Below are 20,000 nucleotides of genomic sequence, written 5' to 3' on the forward strand. Positions count from 1 at the left end.
AGCTATCTGGGTTATCTATCTTGCTATGATATTCAGTTCCTTTAAGTGTGTTCTTGCAGCTGGTCAAAAGCAATGAAAACTTCTGTAAGGCTTCCCCATTTTCGGATTTAATTTGTGGTCCATTTACAACCTTGTCAACATATGCAGAAGCAATCTTTTAGGGCTGGCCATACCTGCTCCTGAGGAGCCTCCTTGCTTCCTGGTAACCTTTATCTGAATCCATCAGTGAACAGCTCTGCATAAGCTCTTGAACAGCTCCAGAAGTGTACTGGACTAAATAATACAACCATGCACTGTGGCTATCCATCCATGCTTCTATCAATGTCTCAAATGCTTTCACAAACTTGTTGTACTCCATTGGATCTCCACTGAAGACGGGTTCTTCAGGTTTGGGTGGTGTTAAAGTCAAGGCACTCCTTTGTTGCTGTGCTACCAGTTCTTTGATACACTTAAATAAATTTGTCTTTCTTGATTAGTCATCATCTGAGCAAAGTCATCTTCCTTTGTAGAAGACTTGTCCTTTTCAGTCTCCTTTTCAACGTAGTCAACACAGGGAGTGTAACTAGTGGTCGCACATCACTTGGTCATTCAGGTGCCAGCGGATCGAGAGGAGATTCTTCAATCTTAATTTTCAACTTAGTATTACGATCAACTTCCTCAATCTGTTCTTCAATTTCATCAATGTGAGACAGTTCACCACGCTCGTTCGCCTCTATTTTAGCATAAACTTCCTCCCTTGCAGCTGACTGGGCTAGTTCCATCTTCATTTTCAACATCTCTTCTTGTTCCAGCCTTCAAGTGAAATTCTTCTTCCTCCTTTATTTTCTGTAACTCAAGCTTTCTCTCTGCTAATTCCTGTTTTTCCTTTAACAACTTCAATTTTGCTTCAAGGGCCTTACGGTTTGCTGTTTCCTCGATAAGCCTCCTTCTTCCTGAACTAGATGAGCTGTTGGTATGGGATACCTTTGACACTTTACTTGACTTCGAAACGCGGGAAACACTTACTTGGTTGATTGAATCCAGAGGTGTTACTTCATCTTGCAGTTTAGCACTTTCTATGGCATAGATCCACGTGAAGATCTTCTCTTTTATTTCACAAATCGCTTCGTTTTCCTTCTCATAGTTCCTTAGAGACTCATCAATTTCATCATCATTGGTAAGGATGCTATGAAGCTTCTTGTGAGCGTCTTCGAATCTCTCCCAGGATTCTAACAGCTCTTTGAATTTCAATTTCAATTCGCCCACGTTGCCCTCTTCTGTCATCAGATCCCAGAGATCGTTTGTTTTCTTTCTCAGCGACGCTTTGAATCCAGCTCTGCTCCTTTTGAGGCTGAGAATCTTCTCACTGAGTTGGCCATCAATGTCTAAATCTTTCTCATACTTTGAAACTGATTCGTCGGTTTTCTTGCCGGATAAGCATATGTTTTCCAGTTTCTTGAAATCCCTATTGTTTAAACTAATGTAGCTCCTGAATCGATTGGTTAATTTTAGATTCTTTGATCTAGGTTCATCAAATAAACGGCATACAAATATGTTTCTGAAAGTAGAATTACACAATCAAAACTTGCAAATGCGAAGCAAAATAAAGCAAAATGAAAGTATACAAAGCTCAAATAAAACGAAATGTCAAACACTTACAAACAATCTGAGGGTTCCTTCTCAAAATAACTGAAAAATGTTCGTCGAAATTGATAGGATGAAAACGATTCACATTCACAATCTTCAGAACAAAATTCATCATACACATGGCCAAACAAGATCACTCACTCGGCCTGGTAACAACTACGAGTTGCATCATGTTTAAGTCACGAAATGTCTGTTTGGAACCTACAAGCGACGAGGACAAAGCAAATATGCTTTTTGGGGTGATCTTCCTTTTAACTTGCAGGAATTCGAATGCAACACTTCCAGTTTTCTGGCCATAAAATCATACCGAGAAATTTGCATCTTGCTTGTCACTAAACAGTCAATTTAAAGCACTTCAGTCTTTAAATTAAGGATATTTCTATTTTGCCTTGCATTTCAGATGTATTGATAGCTTTTGGCAGCATGCAATGATCTGCCAACACAGACACATTTGCATAGTGACTTTGAACATGCTCTGCCGTTTTCAATATCTTAAATATGTTAAAATCGTAAAAGTTTTTGAGGAAATCCCACAGAGGAACAATATTGATTTTTTTCCCATAACCAATTGGGGAGAAGAGAGGAAGACAGGTGAGATTTTACAACAAGAAAATGCTGATACACCTGTGATGGAAGCTGAAAATGTCATGAACAAAATTAAATGCTTTACCCCAAAATGTAAGTAAAATGTTGTATTCAAAGTTTCGTACCTTTTGGAATATCTATGGTCACAAAGCTCTTCGTAACTCTACAGCAGCAGACTGAGGCTTTGCAAACAACTTGCCACCCGAGGGACCTGGAACTGTGTTAGCCCATCCCAGTGTTCAGTTGGACAACAGTATGAGCAAAGTGCTCTTCATTTCAAATTGGCCTCACCCTACAAGCTCAGCCAGTTTGAAGTCACTTACCCCATTACTCCCTTAGTGAAATCTATAAGCAACTAATTCTTGAGTGTGATTGGTTATCACCAGTCCATTTTGAGCACTAATAGGATAGTGTACACATCATGCATGTAACTGGACAGTGTAATAGGAGAGTTGACATGTCATCGCCTGAATAAGTGGACACTATATGTGGACGTACGAGTGCTGTTGTCAACAAATCTGACTCCCTCTTGAGTCACCTATTTTCAGAAATGGTTTGATTCTACTCTGGTTTAAAGACTTAATGAATGTAACTGGGTCTAGAGCCTTCATCAGGGGTGATCTGATCATTGCAACAACAGGCCCTTTTATATGCTCAATAGCTGCCCTTTTTTCAGATGAAGTGTGAATAGGCATCAGGTAGTAAGCCTATTTATGTACTATTTTGTTTATCACTTGTATGATTAAAAACCCAATTGATCTCCACTCAGTCCTATAACCATTATCAATTGTACTCCACTCAGCCTAATACAACAATGAGTAATTTAAGCTGTATTCATACTTTCTAGCAACTCATGATTCTAACATGATTATAATAATTAGGTCCTTGAATCAAGACAAGCAGTGTAAGTACTCCTTGTCATATTTGCATGATGTATATCATATATTCAGTTAAGCTTACTAAACCCCTTAGCTCCCACAAATGACTAACATCTAATTTCTCCATAAAATATCACCCCTGAATTACATATTTAGGTCATGAGAACAACAGAAGCAACTCAAGGAATGTATAGAGAACAGCCTGCATATTGATGTTACAGTGTAAAGGGTTAGGGGGAAGGTTTTAACTTGCTTATATAACTGCATTATTCAGCAAATTTAAGCTCACTTTTCCTTGAAAATGTGTTTGCTGCATATCCAAATAGAATCCAAAAGGAAACTAAGTCAACATAAATCTAGTATTAAATGGAACTTGGTTGAGATACATTTCACCTGAATGGGATTTCATGGCAATAATGTATTTTTTAAACTGGTCAAGTGCTTTAACATGCATGCATGCATGCATATTTTGAAAATTTTTAGCAAGTTTCTGAACTGGAAAATTTAAGCCAAGTAAAATGTTGGTATGCTCACCTCTGGTTCTGCTAAAAGTTCATTATCAATATGTTTACTAGGACAATCTGATCTTGTCTGAACCATCCTGTGGTCAAATACATAGTAATCAGAGACCACCTGCGAAAAAGATTTTTATGAAAATAATCAGAATTGGTGTTTCTGCTAGAGCTCTCACTCTAAGAAAAATATGCGGCATTTGGATATCTTCATTGCTGAAGATTTACACAATGAAAAAAATCTGAGAAGAAACCAAATCAGTATTTCTGATATCCAGTGAATAATCTATCAGATGAACGATCAGGCAAATCCACAAATTCATATAGCAACAATACATACGTTACAAATTTCATGCCAAAGAATATTAGTTGTTGCCAAAGCTTACTGTATTTTGCAAAATTAAACACACCAAAATGAAAAGAAATGAAACAAAATGAAAATCTGTAATTTGCTTAATAGAAATCTGTCAATGATTCGCGAAGTAGAAAACAATGTTTGCAAAACAGAAATCTGTAGTTTGCAAAATAGTGAACTCCAATTTGCAAAATAGAAATCTCTAATTTGCAAAATAGAGATTTGTTCTGGATTTGCGAAGTAGGAATCTGTAATTTGCAAAATAGAAATCTGTAATTTGTGAAATAGAAATTGGTTTATGATTGGTAAAAAAGCGTAAATACTAAAACAAGGAACGACCTAAAACCACCTAAAACCACCTACAACAGCCTACAACCATCTACAACCCCCTAAATCCACCAATGACCACCTACAACCACCTTCAGAATACTATTGTGACAATTTTTGACAATTTTGTTGACAAATTTCAATGTAAATGCACACCGGAAATGTTGTCACATGTCTCGCATGTCATGACCACGGAAAAACACGAAGAGAATTGTTTACACAGGAGCAGCACCAAGAACGTTGAGGTTTTTCGAGTAACGGACAGACTACGTTTTCGAGGTCAGTGTTTTCAAGGTCTGAGTTTTCGAGGTCTGCGTTATAAGCTGAATGCATCTCGCAAGATTTGCAAGTTCTGTTTATCAGACTTATCACAGCTGTCACATCGTTTAAACTGTCATTGTTCTTCTCCCGGTTTCCTGTTTTCAGTAAATTAAGTTTTTTCTGTGAATGGCTTAGACGATACCACAAATGTTGGGTCATTTGGGATGACCCTCTCGGTTCTCCTCCATCCTCGCATCAGTACTGCACTGATGAGGCCCAGAAGGCCGAAACACTTCTGTCTGCAGTTAGATATACCTCTTTGGCACACAAAGCTTTGCTTTCATGTCCAAATTGAGCACTCTACCTAGGATGAGTCATTGCTGTTGCAATTGCACATGCTCACTAGTTTATTCTAGTTTGAGCACTCTGGCACGGCTACGATGATACCACAAATGCTCGGTCGTTTGGGGTGACCCTCTCGGTTCTCCTCCATCCTAGCATCAGCACTGCACTGATGAGGCCCAGAAGGCCAAAACAGCTCTGTCTACAGTTAGTTATAAAAATATATATATATATATATAAATTATATATATGTTAATGCTGTCGCATTAGATTAGTACAACGGCATTGAGTTTAAATTTTGTTTCACTGTTCAAGACAAGGTTGTACCTCAGCCAACCTAAACAAATTTCAGGGCGTTAAATTTGCTTTAAGGATCTTAATGTCAACGGTTTTACTCGTCCTATATAAACGGAAAGACTAAACGGAAACAGAGGGCGATGTAACAAGGAACCTAAGGAGTGATTAAAGGTACAAACAATTCTACGAGGCCGAGCGTTTTTAATCTTCAGGACAGTATTTATTACCGACAGTTACAATATATATCTAAACAACTATATATATCTATACACTGTATCTATATATACTATACATATACTATATATACTATGATATATATATCTATATATATATATATATATACTGTGTGGGGTCCACGCCTCACACCTAAACAACAATGCAGATAGGACGACTGCTTTGTATACCGTGCATTTTGTTTCAAGTTTCAGTCCTCTTACATTCCTTACATGCTTGTGAAGTCTGCCAAACGAAGTGCAGGTTTTGGATATACAGGTGGATATCTCATTGTCAAGACTGTTGGTAGAGGAGAGACTGCTGCCAAGATAGGTGAAAAAGTTCACATTATTCAAGATTTGGCCATCGATGATGATTTCAGGGGCCTTTGCTTTTGAGCCTTTGGCTGGTTGGAACAACACCCCTGTCTGCTTGATGCTGATTGTAAGTCCAAAGCGCTTGGTGGTTGTTGCCAGTGAATCAGTGATGGTTGTTGCCAGTGAATCAGTGAGTCTTTGGAGGTCAGCCTCAGAGTGAGCAACAATGGTAAAATTGTCAGCATACAGAAGGTCACGGACAAGTGACTTAGTTACTTTCGTCTTGCTGCTAAGCTTTGTCTTTCAAACACACCTTTATCTGTCCTCAAAGTCTGCATTTATAAGCTGAATGCATCTCGCAAGATTTGCAAGTTCTGTTTATCACAGCTGTCACATCGTTTGAACTGTCATTGTTCTTTTCCCTGCAGTTTCCCGTTCTCAGTCAATTAAGTTTTTTCTGTGAATAATAGAATCTCATTTTAAACTGTTTTGTTTTTTTTTTGTACGCTCACTATGCAGCCCAATTTGAAACAATTTAAAATGGTTATGGCTGTTCGGATTTCGATTTCTTAGCAGAGGGTAAAATGTTATATTAGGCAACCTCATCAAATTTCCTGCTACTGGGGGTCCTGCTTGGTGTCCAGTTGACCTCAAAGCAGACCGCAAAAACTCAGACCTTGAAAACATTGACCTCAAGAACATAGTCTATCTATTACTCCAAAAACCTCAAGGCTCTTGGTGCTGCTCTGGTGTAAACAATTCTCTTCATGTTTCTCTCTGGTCATGATGACATGCGAGACATGCAACAACATGATTTCCAGTGTGCATTTACATTGAAATTTGTGAACAAAATTGTCACAAATTGTCACAATAGTATTCTGAAGGTGGTTGTAGGTGGTTGTAGGGGGTTTTAAGGGGTTTTAGAGGGTTTTAGGGGGTTTTAGATGGTTATAGGTGGTTGTAGGTGGTTTTAGGTGGTTTTAGGGAGTTGTGGGTGGTTTTACATCATTCCTTGTTTTAGTATTAACAGGAAAAAAGATGTATTTCATTTTCTTATGTCAACAACAAGTATATTCTTGCCTCTATAAGCTACACTTTTCCTTTTTTCATCACTTTTTCAACATATGCATAAGCCCCTTGCAGAATCTTCTTCCCTTGCCTTGCAAAAATCTATTTACAGACCATTAAGAATTTTTGAAAAACTCAGTATGGAGATTGCAGTTGAGCAGAAATAAAAAATGCTCATGGATAGAAATGTGATCATAGGTCAGACCAGGCATATCTCTGTTTTAGAAATGAAACCTCTGATCCTTGTATTTTGTGCTGCCTGATGCAAAGATATTTGCATACTTACAAAGGCTCATTTTGGGCTACCTGTGATTAAACAATTTAGGAGTGTTTCTTAATTTCGAGGAAAGCTGAGAAACTAAAAGAACAAAACAGCAACATGCCATGGCTCATGGCAAACCAGTGGTGACTGCTTCACAATCTTAAATTCAAGGACGACAGCTAGCTAGAGTCCAAAATCCAAATTAAACCAAAATTTTCAGATGATCCAAATTTTGAGGTCATTCTGGCTTGAAACGATAATGTCAAGAGCTACCACATGCATGACTATGATTGAAAGGTAAACACTCTAAACAGGTAGGAGTAATGAAAAGTTGGATGGTTTGACATCACACCTAAGCTAATAATCTATTCACAATGGTGGCGTGTGTTTTCAACTTTAAAGTGGATTTTCATCAGGATCAGAGTATAACTATATATGGAAGCTGAAAAAATGGTTGCCAACTAAGCTAACTGCAAACTATATATTGGTGGTTACAAAAAATATGCAATTTTTTATGAGACCTTGACCTTTATATAGTATCTTTGGATTGTTGGAGCAGACTTAAAAAAAAAAGGCAAATTAATGTAAAGAGTGGTCTATCGTCAGTCAAATTTTAATAAGTATATTTTTCAGAGCCATATAACTGTGTTTGTTGCTCAGAAGAGGATAGTTACCAATTATCCCTTGAGCATGCATCGCATATAGGGTAGTATATAGGGTTTTGTTTTGTTCTCTGCAGGACATTCTCGGTCCACTTGTCATACACTGAACACAAAAGGTTAGAGCTGCAATATATACATTTGAAAGAATAAAGGTTTGCATTTCAGAAAGAAGTCAATCAAACTCAGTTGGACTAAATCCTGAGTGATTTGTTTCTCATATAGAGAACCATGGAACCTTTTTAGAAGTCATTGAGCTTTCAGATGTTTGCAAGTTCAATGGAAATAGTTTTTTTGCTCTTTAAAAATTTGAATAGAATGTCATTGAGTTTTTCTGTATTTAACACTAGATATTAACAGGTGTGCTAGCCCAACCCCGTTTTTCATGTGGTTAGTAATACATGGCCATGCTTGCCTTGCTTTTATTCACGTTGAAATTTGAAGCTAGAGTTTTTTGTAGTTTTGCTGTGGTTGATGTGGTTCATTCCTTGATTTGACTGAAGGCTTTCCAGAATGTGGCCTCCACAGTTTTAAGTCACATTTATTTGTTAATAATTTGTGAGAAATGACCTAATTATGAAATCATGGCATCACAGCATCTTGTCCCATTGTCTGATTCTTATGACTATGGAAATGTATGAGTATATAAACACACATATTTCATTTTTTCACACCATACAAATTGGAGGAAGCAGCTCTAAGTGAGCAAATTCACAGTGTTGTTTTTCATTTTGCAGGGAAACTATGTACCAAATGTGACTTTACTGCTCTATGTCACTTTGCATAAACAAGGCACACAGCACTGAGTTAGCTATAACCAATCTTGTATCTAATGAAAGCTAATGGAATTGTTTTACTCATAAATGCTGAATGTTTGGATATTTGGAACAGTTGGCGCAGTGCATTTCTATATGAGGTAACTCAGAATAATTATGAGCTCATAACTGGACATGAGTGAACCAATCAGAACACTAAAAATCCAATATTCAGAGTTGAAAATTTGATAACAAAGGGTATTTTTCAAGGATATACTTCCTGTGCCATTTTTTTTTAATTTAAATAGTTCACATATATGAATTCAAGTTTATTGTGTATATATACACTTGGCTTTTGTGAGAACAATCTCACCAGCTAGTTTGCAGGTATAACACAAAAAGTAAAGTAAAAAGAACTAAATTGAGATAATACCATCTACTAAAAGTAACTACAAGATAATATAAGATTAAAATCAAGATTTAAAACTATTAACATAAGACTAGATATATTTCATAAAATGAGGAAAGCTAAAACTATTTGAAGATACAAGGTGTACAGTATGACAATCATATGAAACCTGACAAGTCTAGTATTCTAATTAGTATTTTAAAAAACCTTGAAAGATCCAATATAGTGCCATATTATGAGTCAGGTATTGAGTTCCATGTAGCTTTGATACTGTAAACCTCCATGATTTTAAACCACAAGTTGTAGTGTTTCTAAAGCAGCTTTAAAATGTTGTTTCCTCTTAGGTTGTAATAACTGTTTCTACGTCTGATCAGTTCTTTGACACTGTTTGGGGCAGACCATTTTTGTCAGGCATTGGTTCACAAGTGATGGTAAGCCTATTTTACCAAGTAGTTCTTGTAGAGCATTAATTAAGGCAAAATGGAGGGCACACCTGTTAACTTTGTCTAGCTTTGTAGTGGTGTTTTCATTGCAGAAATGCCATGTCTCTGAATCATAAGTAGTTGAATTGTGGGATAATGAAAGCCAAGTATAGACACTTTTTTGTTTCAAATGGTAGGACCTTTTTCATTTGCTTGAGTACAGTGATCTTCTGGGAGGCTTTCCTACACACATTTGCTATGTGCCTCTGGAATTTCATTTTGTCGTCAATGGTAACACCAAGCATTTCAAGATTTTCCATATTGGAAATAACTGTTTTTTTGCAGTAGAATTGTGGCATAACCTAGCTGTGACTTTATCCCATTACTATTCCATGAACACATGTCTAAAACATTGTGCCCTTATGAAAAACAATATGCACTAAACACATTTACCAGATGAGGGTAATTTTTACCCAAATTGACCAATCAGAGTGCTTTGTTTGTTTCAGTTTGCTGCCGGGTAAACTTACCATTAGCAATTCGCTCGTTAGCGCCCTTCTATGGGCTGTATCGACGCAAAATAATTACATTCTTTCGCTTGTGCCTTCTTAGAATCAAATTTCGCAATTTGGAGTTGAAAAAGGTGCAAAACCGATCGGCTTATATCTAGGATGGCGTGCTTTTGGATTTGTCGGGATTCGAAAATTGACACGGCTATGTTTGCAAAGTCATGTTTGTTTTACCTTCATGATAAAATATTGTTGACATGAAGGTGTTTTATTGACAGATTTTAGGTGACAAGTTTATACAATAGCAAATCAGGCATGTATAATCCTGTAGCAATCCTAGCGCGCGTCTTCTTGACGTTAGCGACCTAGTTAGCATCAAATTTACACCCTCGCGATCGATCATCGGGACACCACGACAATGTCCTCCTTTTCTTTCCATTCTTAAAGAAAATCGATAAAACAGTCAACATTTTGAACTGTAATGTACAATGCACAGCGTTTCACTCGCAAAACACGTGACACATACTAACTATGGATTCAATATGTAATCTGTGAACATCTTGGTGCCACGTCACGCACCAAAGAAACCATGTGCATTTAGCCATTTCTTTCTTCCTGAGAAACTACTCGAATATTGCAGAGAGTGGTGTCACATTTTACTTCTGATGTAGTCGCAAAACTCTTCGATGTATGCGTGATGGAAACTACTTTTTGAAAATCTTTATTTCCAGATTTTCCGAAGAGTGTTTCTTGCGAATTCGAGAGCGTACTTATCAAACTAAGTAATCTACGCTCACGTATCAAAGTATCAGGTGTGTAATCTAATTAAAGCGTTCTATCCGGCGACTTTAGCAGCATAACTTGGAAGATCACTATGGATCCTCGAGCCTCCACAAAAATTTCCTTTCCAAAATTCCTTTTCTTTACGAAATCGATAGAACAATCGAACTGTAATGTAAGGTGCGCAGCGTTTCGCTCCCAGAAAACGTGACACATGTAATCTGTAAACATCTTGTTGTCTCATCATGCAGCAAAGAAAACATCCGCGTTAAAGTTAGGACTCTTAGAGGACAAGAGATTTTTATGTGTTTGGCTGCTCTATTATGCGAACAATTTTTGCCGATTCGCGAGTGGAGTTGCCAAGATATCTTCATGGAAATATTTTTTTCTCAGTACATTCAGCAGCAGTGAAGTGTTAGTAAAAAATGGTGCCATTCGGAGTAAACGTTTTTTTCTTAACTCAAGAAAAAATTTTGGGGGGCTCTGTTGTTGTTTCACAAAAGCCCTTTAAAACTGAACAGGTTGGAAAAATTGGGATTCTCTTTTGAAAAGCCACACCAACCCGTATTATACCTTTAATTTCAAGTCGTTTTATCAGTATTTCCTTCAAGCTCTGATGCCGGCACCCACTAACAAAGCGCGATTTTTTAATTCAATATCCACTATTGACGGAAAATGTTGTAATAAATAAGTTGTCCAAATTTACAGCTACGCAGACCAGCCACCATTCCTCAGAAATTCCACTACAAAATTTTGTGTACTGGGGAAGGCAACAGGAAGAATTAAGAAAATTTAATCTTTTCCGAATAATTTCACAGAAGGGAGCGTAATTTCAGAACGTAGCTGTCCCAGTTTTACACCGACCGTTTCCCCATTAAGAATGCCGCACACAAGCTTTATCTCACACTGAGAGGAATTTGCTAATTTCCTTTTCAAATTGTGGTCACCTTCGTTCCATTATACTGTTACCACATCACTCAAGTTGACATGTACTAATAGAAACTGGTTTTTCATTGGTATGTGAAACCACGTATAACCACTTATAACATTAAAAAGTTGAGCAAGTCAAGGTTAAGCTTTTTCACGAGCAAGTAGAGAAGCTGTGAGAATTTGCAATTTCAAATTACGCGGTAAAACAGAAATGCGCGCCTCAGGGTTGAAGTATCTCTTTATAAAGCATACACGCTGGTTAGCTCCAAGTGGGTAATTTAGAATTATTCACCAATCGAACCAGCTCCTTTTTTACTCGTTGCCGAGCCAAACGGGCCACTAAAGTAATACGCACTTTTAGAGCGGGGTAGGTTCGTGATTGAAGTATGAATCAACAAGCTGTAAGCGAGAGAAATAAATGAAATTTGACGAAGAATGGCGAGAAAAAAATTATCATCGAGAAGGACTAGAGTTAGTGTTTTAAGAAGTCATCATGTGCCGGCACCCGACCAGCAACCATATTATTGAGTTCAGCTGCGCTGTGCTTGAGCTTCTTTAAAGAAAAAATAGTCGGCCAGAAAATAGAATAAAGGATTGTCACTGGCAAGATGTGTTTCTGCCGAGTGTCTGCCGAGAGTCTCCTGAGACTCGGCAGGACGCCTTTGCGTTCCCATCGGCGGTCTGTTTTTCAAGTTTTTAATTGGAACAACTCCACAACATCTTGTCCGCACCGAATAGGCACGCATCAGTCGAAAACGATTAGATAAACCTTAACATAACAATTTTTTCGGATAGCGCATTTCGTAACCTTTCCATCAATAAATATAGCTTACGGTAGTTACGCTTCAAACAGTGCGTTGACAAGTTCTTTTGGGAAAGACACCCGCGAAGGTATATCGTTTTCATCAAGATGTCAGATCGGAGACATGCGCAGTCGATTGCGTGTTGTATATCCAGAATGTTTGTGATGACATCACGTAAAATGCACGTGGAAATATCGGTAGACAGCCGTCCCGCTCTGCTTGAAATCAAGGGCACGATAGACGAGATGAGTTTTTAAAATAGATGTCTTTAATTGCTTGTGGAAGTATTCATCAAGGTCTTGAACGGTTTAGTGATGACTCTTAGAGGACAAGGGATTTTTATGTGTTTGGCTGCTCCATTATGCGAACAATTTTTGCCGATTCGCGAGTGGAGTTGCCAAGATATCGATCAAGTACTACTTCATGGAAATATTTTTTTCTCAGTGCATTCAGCAGCAGTGAAGTGTCAGTCAAAAATGGTGCCGTTCGGAGTAAACGTTCTTTTCTTAACTCAAGAAAAATATTTGGGGGGGGGACTCTGTTGTTGTTTCACAAAGCCCTTTAAAACTGAACAAGTTGGAAAAATCGTAACTCTCCTTTAAAAAGCCACACCAACCCGTATTATACTGTTAATTTCAAGTCATTTAATCAGTATTTCCTTCAGGCTCTAACGCCGGCACCCACTTTGACATTGAAACTACCAGTTATTCTATTATTTCGACTATTGTCCGAGCAGTCAACAAAAGGAAGTAAAAAACAATTTCAATTAGAAAGTGCCGTACACGCTCGTCACCTCGTTCTCCAATATGACATTTTATAACTAGAATTATTCCAGAACTTAAAAATGGTTTAGGCTACAGTGACAATCTTGAGATGTTTGTTGATTCCTCTTTCGTGGAATCAACAAACATCTCAGCAGGTTTCAGAGCGTGACGTGGCACCAAGATGGTAAAAGATTACATGTGACTTTGCAAACATAGCCGTGTCAATTTTCGAATCCCGACAAATCCAAAAGCACGCCATCCTAGATAAAAAAAAGATAAGCTGATCGGTTTTGCACCTTTTTCAACTCCAAATCACGAAATTCGATTCTAAGAAGGCGAAATCGAAAGAATGTAAATATTTTGCGTCGATACAGCCCATAGAAGGGCTCTAACGAGCGAATCGCTAATGGTAAGTTTACCCCACTAGGGTAAACTTTACCCGGCGGTAAACTGAAACAAACAAAGCACTCTGATTGGTCAATTCGGGTAAAAATTACCCTCATCTTGTAAATGTTTCTAGTGCATATTGTTTTTCATAAGGGCACAATGTTTTAGACATGTGTTCATGGTATTTGGAGGTATTCCTCATCATTCTGTTTTGCTCATACCACTGATCAACACTGGCAAGGTCCGCAGTTACTACCTCTTCCACTTTCTCTATCATAATGGTACTTAACTGTAAGCAAAGAATATCTATAACTGCCACGGGCGACTGATTCTTTAATTAATAAGGACAAACAACTCTAATGCAATTTTCAACACGAGTTTTGGAATGTTTAATTCCAATAACTGATGACGGCGGCCAGCACAGATTGAGGAGACAAACAAATGAGGCAAAACGACATGGTTAAAACTGCAAAGTTCTATATCAGTGAATGAAAACCTAATACTGTAACTAAGCTAAATACGCTTGAAAAGCTACAACAAAAACGATGAAAACTACATAATGCAAAACTTACATTTGTTGCAATAGTGTTGATTCCCTGCCTTAAGTGGCAAAATAGCTGCACAAAGCGAATGAGAGTGAGTGTTTCTTTGATCTCGTGAAGAGCCACGAGATTCTCATGGAATATTTTAATCCCAATACATGTTGGTTTAGAGCTATATTTTCCCTAACATATTTTTGTCAGTGATTAGTTTCACATCAACATGCTTTCTGAGGTTTTCCATTGTCTTTCCAAATAAACTGTTGTTCATAAGTTTGAAGAAATCTTTTTCAAAAGCATTCTTCTTTGAATTGAAATCAATGTATTGTTTGAGCCATGGACTCTGATCGAACTGAAGGATTCTATGTATTTTCTTCAATTTTAATCCTAAATTCAAATAAAGCTGCAAGTTTCAGTAATGCAACACATTTTTCTTTGTCAGACCATGTGGGAGTCAGCTTTATAACTTGGCCAATGGTTATTCCATATTTTTTTCTGATATCACCACTGACAATAATCTGAATTAAAGCACCTCTTTGTTTAATTTTGACTTGTTCAGCAGGAACAAGATAACCATCATGAAGATCATGCCATTCTTTTGGGTATTCCAGGTCAACCTCAAGAATCATTCCTCCTTTACTTTCATCCAAAGGCATGTGTTCTGTTAAACTATGCTTGTCAATCTTTTTATGACTGAGCCATGTGAATGCACCACTTGGAAGATATTGTGACATTGCTCAACCATATAAATTACTGGCATCAATTAAGGTACTTAAAATATTTAGGTTTGCTCTTATCATAATCCTCCATGTATTTATTGTTGGCTTTTGCATATCTATTGGCAATGTAACTGGTACCAACACACATTCTCTTCTCAATAAACTGAAACATATCCACATCTGACATGAGTTCAAGCTTCACATCACTCACTTTTATCGTTGCATCGCAACTGAAACCAGGAGAAGTAAAATAATGACATGGATCTAGCTCATAATACTGTAAACATGTCTTTCTGAAGTTCTCAAACACATCAGCCAGCAACAACACATCAGACATCAAATACAAATCATGATATTCACCCATATTTTTTTACTTGAATGTCTTCCATACTTTTTGCACATTTTCCTATTTTGCATCGTTATGTGTTCACCGGTCAGAATACTGTAAAAACCATCTTTTGATGGAAGCTGTGTTAATCTTCAAATATTTCAAAGCTGTCCATATAATCATAAGGATGTACTCCCTTTTGTTTCATCAACTTGAATTTTTCATCTTTCTTAAACATTTGTTTCATATACTTAAAAGAATCTTCAGGAAGATTATCAGCAAGTTAAGCTACTGCTCATAAACTGGATACTATCAAATTATAGACACCAAATTCTTATTCAACACGAAAGCCATATACTTCTTCATGTTATTTGGAATGACATTTACATTCATTTTATTGTTCTCTAGCTACCAACTTACCAAGATTCTGCATGATGAAATGACTGTCATATCTTCTTAAAGTATGAAAAACAACTGGAAACTTCATATTTTTTATGTCAAGTTTTAGCTTCAAATTACAATCATAATGTGCTAATCCTCTGTATTTTCCAGTGAAATGACAATGATCTCTAACTCTGATGTCTTCACTGGTGTATTTCTCTCCACAAATATGACAACTTTTAGCTTTCTTGAACTTCCTTTCATCCTCATCAGTTATGTTCAAAGGTTTATTAAAATTTCTGAATGCCATCTCCTCACAATAATCAGTTTCTTCGAGCATTTGCCTCAAGAATTTCTCCACAGTATTCTCACCTCTAAAATAGTTCATATCTTTGCTGAGTTTATCATTATAACCACAAACCAATTTATAAGCACATCCACAATCTATGTTTCTGATAGGCTTCTGTAGAAGGGCTGCTATTGATAAGAAAATAGCCTCACAATAGCCTCAAAATCAGCATAAATCACAAATGGAACAGGTATCTGTATGAACTCTTGAAAAAACTTGTTCAACCTTTTCTGGCATCTTAATCAATTGTTTACCATTTCTAATAATACAGTTCTCCTTGTGTTTATTCAACACACCTTCACAACTGAAACACTGTAGACAATACATACAAAAATGTTTCTTTTCCTTGTGTTTTGTCTGTTGTTACATCATTTTATCAAAATCTTTTATTAAAACAATGACTCTTCTCATCATCTGTTATCAACAGGTTCATTTCATTTTCAAATGTTTCATTTGAAATATATAAAGAGGAAATAATTTTTTTCTTCACAACCCACTTCAACAAACTTCAAACCTTTCGTTTGTTCAAGATTTTCTCTCACTATTTTGGTAACTCCACTTCTTGTAGATGCAAGTTGATTTAATGGACTGTTAGTATCTTTATTTCATATGATTTGGTAAACCCTTTTATTGCCTTTTTACCACATTAATCTTTATTCATTTTGGAGGAATTGGCAGCCTTTCTTCATCTCCAAAACCAACAGGTGGTAAAATGATATCATCATCCCTAAAACTGATAGGTGGTGCAATTACATTGTCTTCATATTCTTGCACCATTTGCCTTACACTTTTTCTTGGAAGCACAACTTCAGGCTCAAAATCTTTCTGTTGTTTCAACAATAAATTAATCAACTCAGACTTCTTTGATTTTTTTTAGGCTTTTTCGATGCATATTATCTATACTATATGTTTCACTAATTTTTTCCTGACCCTCTCTAGACACCATAATTCTATAATATGTTTTTTTCTTGATGTTTTTCAAAATGTCCTGAGGGGCATAAAAACAAAAAAACAAAACTTTGTGGTGCCTCTGGTCAATCCTTGATTGCTTTTCACAAATCTCAATTGCATAATCATACTTAGTGATTCCATGACTAATTTTTAAAGTTGAACTCAATTTAAAACACAAGCATTATTTGGAACTGAAGTGGGGGGGAGAACTAAACTGGCATGAGTTATCTCAAAACATGCTTCACAAACATATGTTTTATGCAAATTAATGATAGGTTTCATTTTCAATTGACACCTTCATTACATTTGCGTCTTAATAACATTTGACCAATAATACACCACTCTTTATATTTGCCTTGTTTTCAAGTCTGCTTCAACCATGTTAAGACACTATTTAAAATGTATCAGAACTTCAGAAAACAAGCTGGATATTGACCTAATAATATTCCCAATATTTTAGGGCATAAATGCTCATGTCCACAGCCCTGTGACAATCATTAGTAGCATCTTGTCATATGCTTCACATTTACTTACTTGGCTATGCATTCCCCATTAACTTTTATCCCATTTGCTCATCTATTGGGAGCGGAAAGGTCAATTTAGATCTCAGCCGTTTCCATGTTAAACTATAGCATGTGTGGCAAAAAATGCCTCTATTTTGAAACATATACCAAAATGGTCAGGAGGTCTTTCTCCATCAGAATCAAGCATCAGACCTTTTCTGTGGCGATGGTTCAAAGAAACTCATTTTTTTCAGCATCTGCTCCCTGACTATACAATATTCAGTTGAATATTTTGGTTACTACCTATGTAAGCACATGCAATCACCAACGAATCTTGAAAAAGCTACTTTGTATCAAAGAAAAAATTCATTTCACGTATTTATTCAAATATCTCTCTCGAAAACAAGTTCCAAATATTCCGAAGTTACTGTTTCAAGAAACAAAATTCCTGTTGGCATGTCAACAGTGAACATCATGCACACCACAACAGGCCACCCCTTGTCGAGCTCATGCACTTTAAGGGCCTTGCAGCAAACAAAACAATCCATTGTAGTCATTTTGCAACTCCAACTGAATAAAAATCCTACTAATACCACCAGTATTTTCTTCCCTTGACATACCCTTAACAATAGGGCCCTTTCGATATACTTGGCCGCGCTTTCCTGAGAACTAGAAATGAGCATGTAATCGAGGCTTAGAGGACACTTAAGATGGCTGTCAGCTCTGGTGCGGGCATTTTTAGTACTAAATCGGTACCTTGGCTAAAAGAATACTTAAAACAACGAGGCATTCAAAGCTCAGGAAAGCGTAAGGCTGAACTAATAGAACTTTGTGTAAAAAGTGAGGAGATAAAAGTCCCGAAAATCTCAGAAGAAGAAGAGCCAGTCGATCCAGCAATTTCAATGAAAGAGCAACTGAAAACTACCAATGAAGGGTACTTGACCAATCCGTTGAACAAGGAATATCAGGCTTTTGGTAAATGGACCCAAAATTTTTCAAACATATCAGACTTTAGATTTCCTGATCTTTTCAATTATCTTGTGGGAAAGGATCCCGGATATAACGCCGAAAGCTTAAAAAGTTACAAATCTCTTTTGGGATACAAGTTGTTCTTCGATGGACACGTAGAAGACCTTCGTTATCATCCACCACAACCTAGTACCAGTAGTTACAGTTAAAAGTTTCCTTGAAGAATTCTAAAGTCCTTAAGTCGTCCAATAGCACGTTCTACGTGGATCCGAACACTTGCAATGGCACGGGTAGATTTTACTGCCTTTTTGGAAAGTTGTTTTCCTAAGTAAAAAGAGAGATTTCACATAAGGAAATGCCAACTTGAGAAGCTACTGATAGTGAAGTACTTGCTGCTTTTTCCTTCAAAGCTATTTATGAACACCTTATGCTATAGTTGAATTTAACTTTGTATCAATTTAATCAGTTATAAATATCAAAGCACCTAGAAAAGAGATCAAGTATGATAGGAACTGCGGCCTTTTCAAACAAATTTTTGAGATACAGTTAAAGTAATGGTTTACACATGTATCTCCCTGATGAGAAGCTTGACTCTACCATGAATAAAAATTACTGATAACAATTTGTACTGTTGTTTAAGTAATTTCAACTTCATTGTTGCTACCAATTAAATATTGATATGTTGCTATATCTGATTTTTTTAAATTTTGTTTAAGGAGACCATGTGTTTGCTTGTTGCATACAAATGATTTTCCCATTCCTTCCCTCTGAAACTCCCTTTATCTAACTCAAACAGGCTTGAAGGGTAAGTTACCTTTACAAAGTGGTGGGATATTAAGTGCTACTTTCTTTCTTGTAAGCAGATCCCTGATGTTGAACCCCTTGTCTGCCATAACAGAATCCCCTCCTCAAGTTTGTCCAATAGACCACTTTTTTCTGTTATGTATCTGTCGCTGACATTTCCAGTCCATAGTTTAGAAACAAAGGTGAAATAACCTGTTGGTGAGATTCCTACTAGTGCTTTCATAGTGTTGTGCAGTTTATAGTTACTCCAGGTGGCCCTCTGGGTACTAGGGGATGTTGGCTTTTGTAAAAATATCTCTGTACAGTCTATTATTATCCATAGTTTAGAAACGAAGGTGAAGTAACCTGTTGGTGAGATTCCTACTAGTGCTTTCATAGTGTTGTGCAGTTTATAGTTACTCCAGGTGGCCCTCTGAGCACTAGGGGATGTTGGCTTTTGTAAAAATATCTCTGTACAGTCTATTATTATTCTTGTACTTGGAAACTTACAAAAAGACTTTGGTAAAGTTTTCTTAATGTCTTCCTTACAAGGCCATTTGAGAAGAATGTCATGAAAAACTGTAGACAGAAAACAAACCCAAGTTATGAAAACTTTGCTAACTAATCCCTCTGATACTCCAAATATATCTGAGAGATGTCTACTTAAAAGCCCAAGTCTGAGTCTCACTAAAGTTAAGATGAACTCTTCCATAATGGTCAAAAGTCTTTGCTTTCCAGGCTTTTTTTTGCTTGAATCCTTTTGATACCTAACATCTTTTTCTTTGTTTTAGTCCCAATACTTAAGTTTTTCTGCAAACGGCTTCAGCAAATTAAATGTCATCATTAGGCAAGCCAGGCTGGGTATTCCCGTGTAAAATTTGACAGACCCGTCATTTTTTAAAACATCAACCACAGAGAGCTCTCTTTTCAGCTGTTTGTTGTTTGTTAACTTTGCTTTAAGTCTTGCGAGTTCTTCCTTCAAAGCATCAATTTCACTGGTTAAAACCTCAAAATCTT

The 20,000-nt window shown here is 36.8% G+C and overlaps 1 protein-coding gene across 8 annotated transcripts in view; it reads right to left on the reverse strand.

The window, feature by feature from the left end:
• Positions 1-20,000, reverse strand: part of LOC111331019 (furin-like) — an 85,154-nt gene that overhangs the window by 63,286 nt on the left and 1,868 nt on the right. For 7 of the 8 annotated variants that reach the window (XR_016002144.1, XR_016002143.1, XR_016002145.1 and 4 more), the window contains exon 2: positions 3,624-3,722. Coding sequence is in view for 5 of the 8 variants with exons in the window: in XM_088762245.1 (XP_088618371.1) it covers positions 3,624-3,722 (99 nt within the window). In the remaining 3 variants the exon portion in view is untranslated. Of the gene's footprint in view, positions 1-3,623; positions 3,723-17,262; positions 17,305-20,000 lie in introns of all 8 variants that reach the window. The other variant, XM_088762244.1, reaches the window with a different exon arrangement.

Source organism: Stylophora pistillata, chromosome 5 (assembly GCF_964205215.1).
Source record: "Stylophora pistillata chromosome 5, jaStyPist1.2, whole genome shotgun sequence".
Lineage (NCBI taxonomy): Eukaryota > Metazoa > Cnidaria > Anthozoa > Scleractinia > Pocilloporidae > Stylophora > Stylophora pistillata.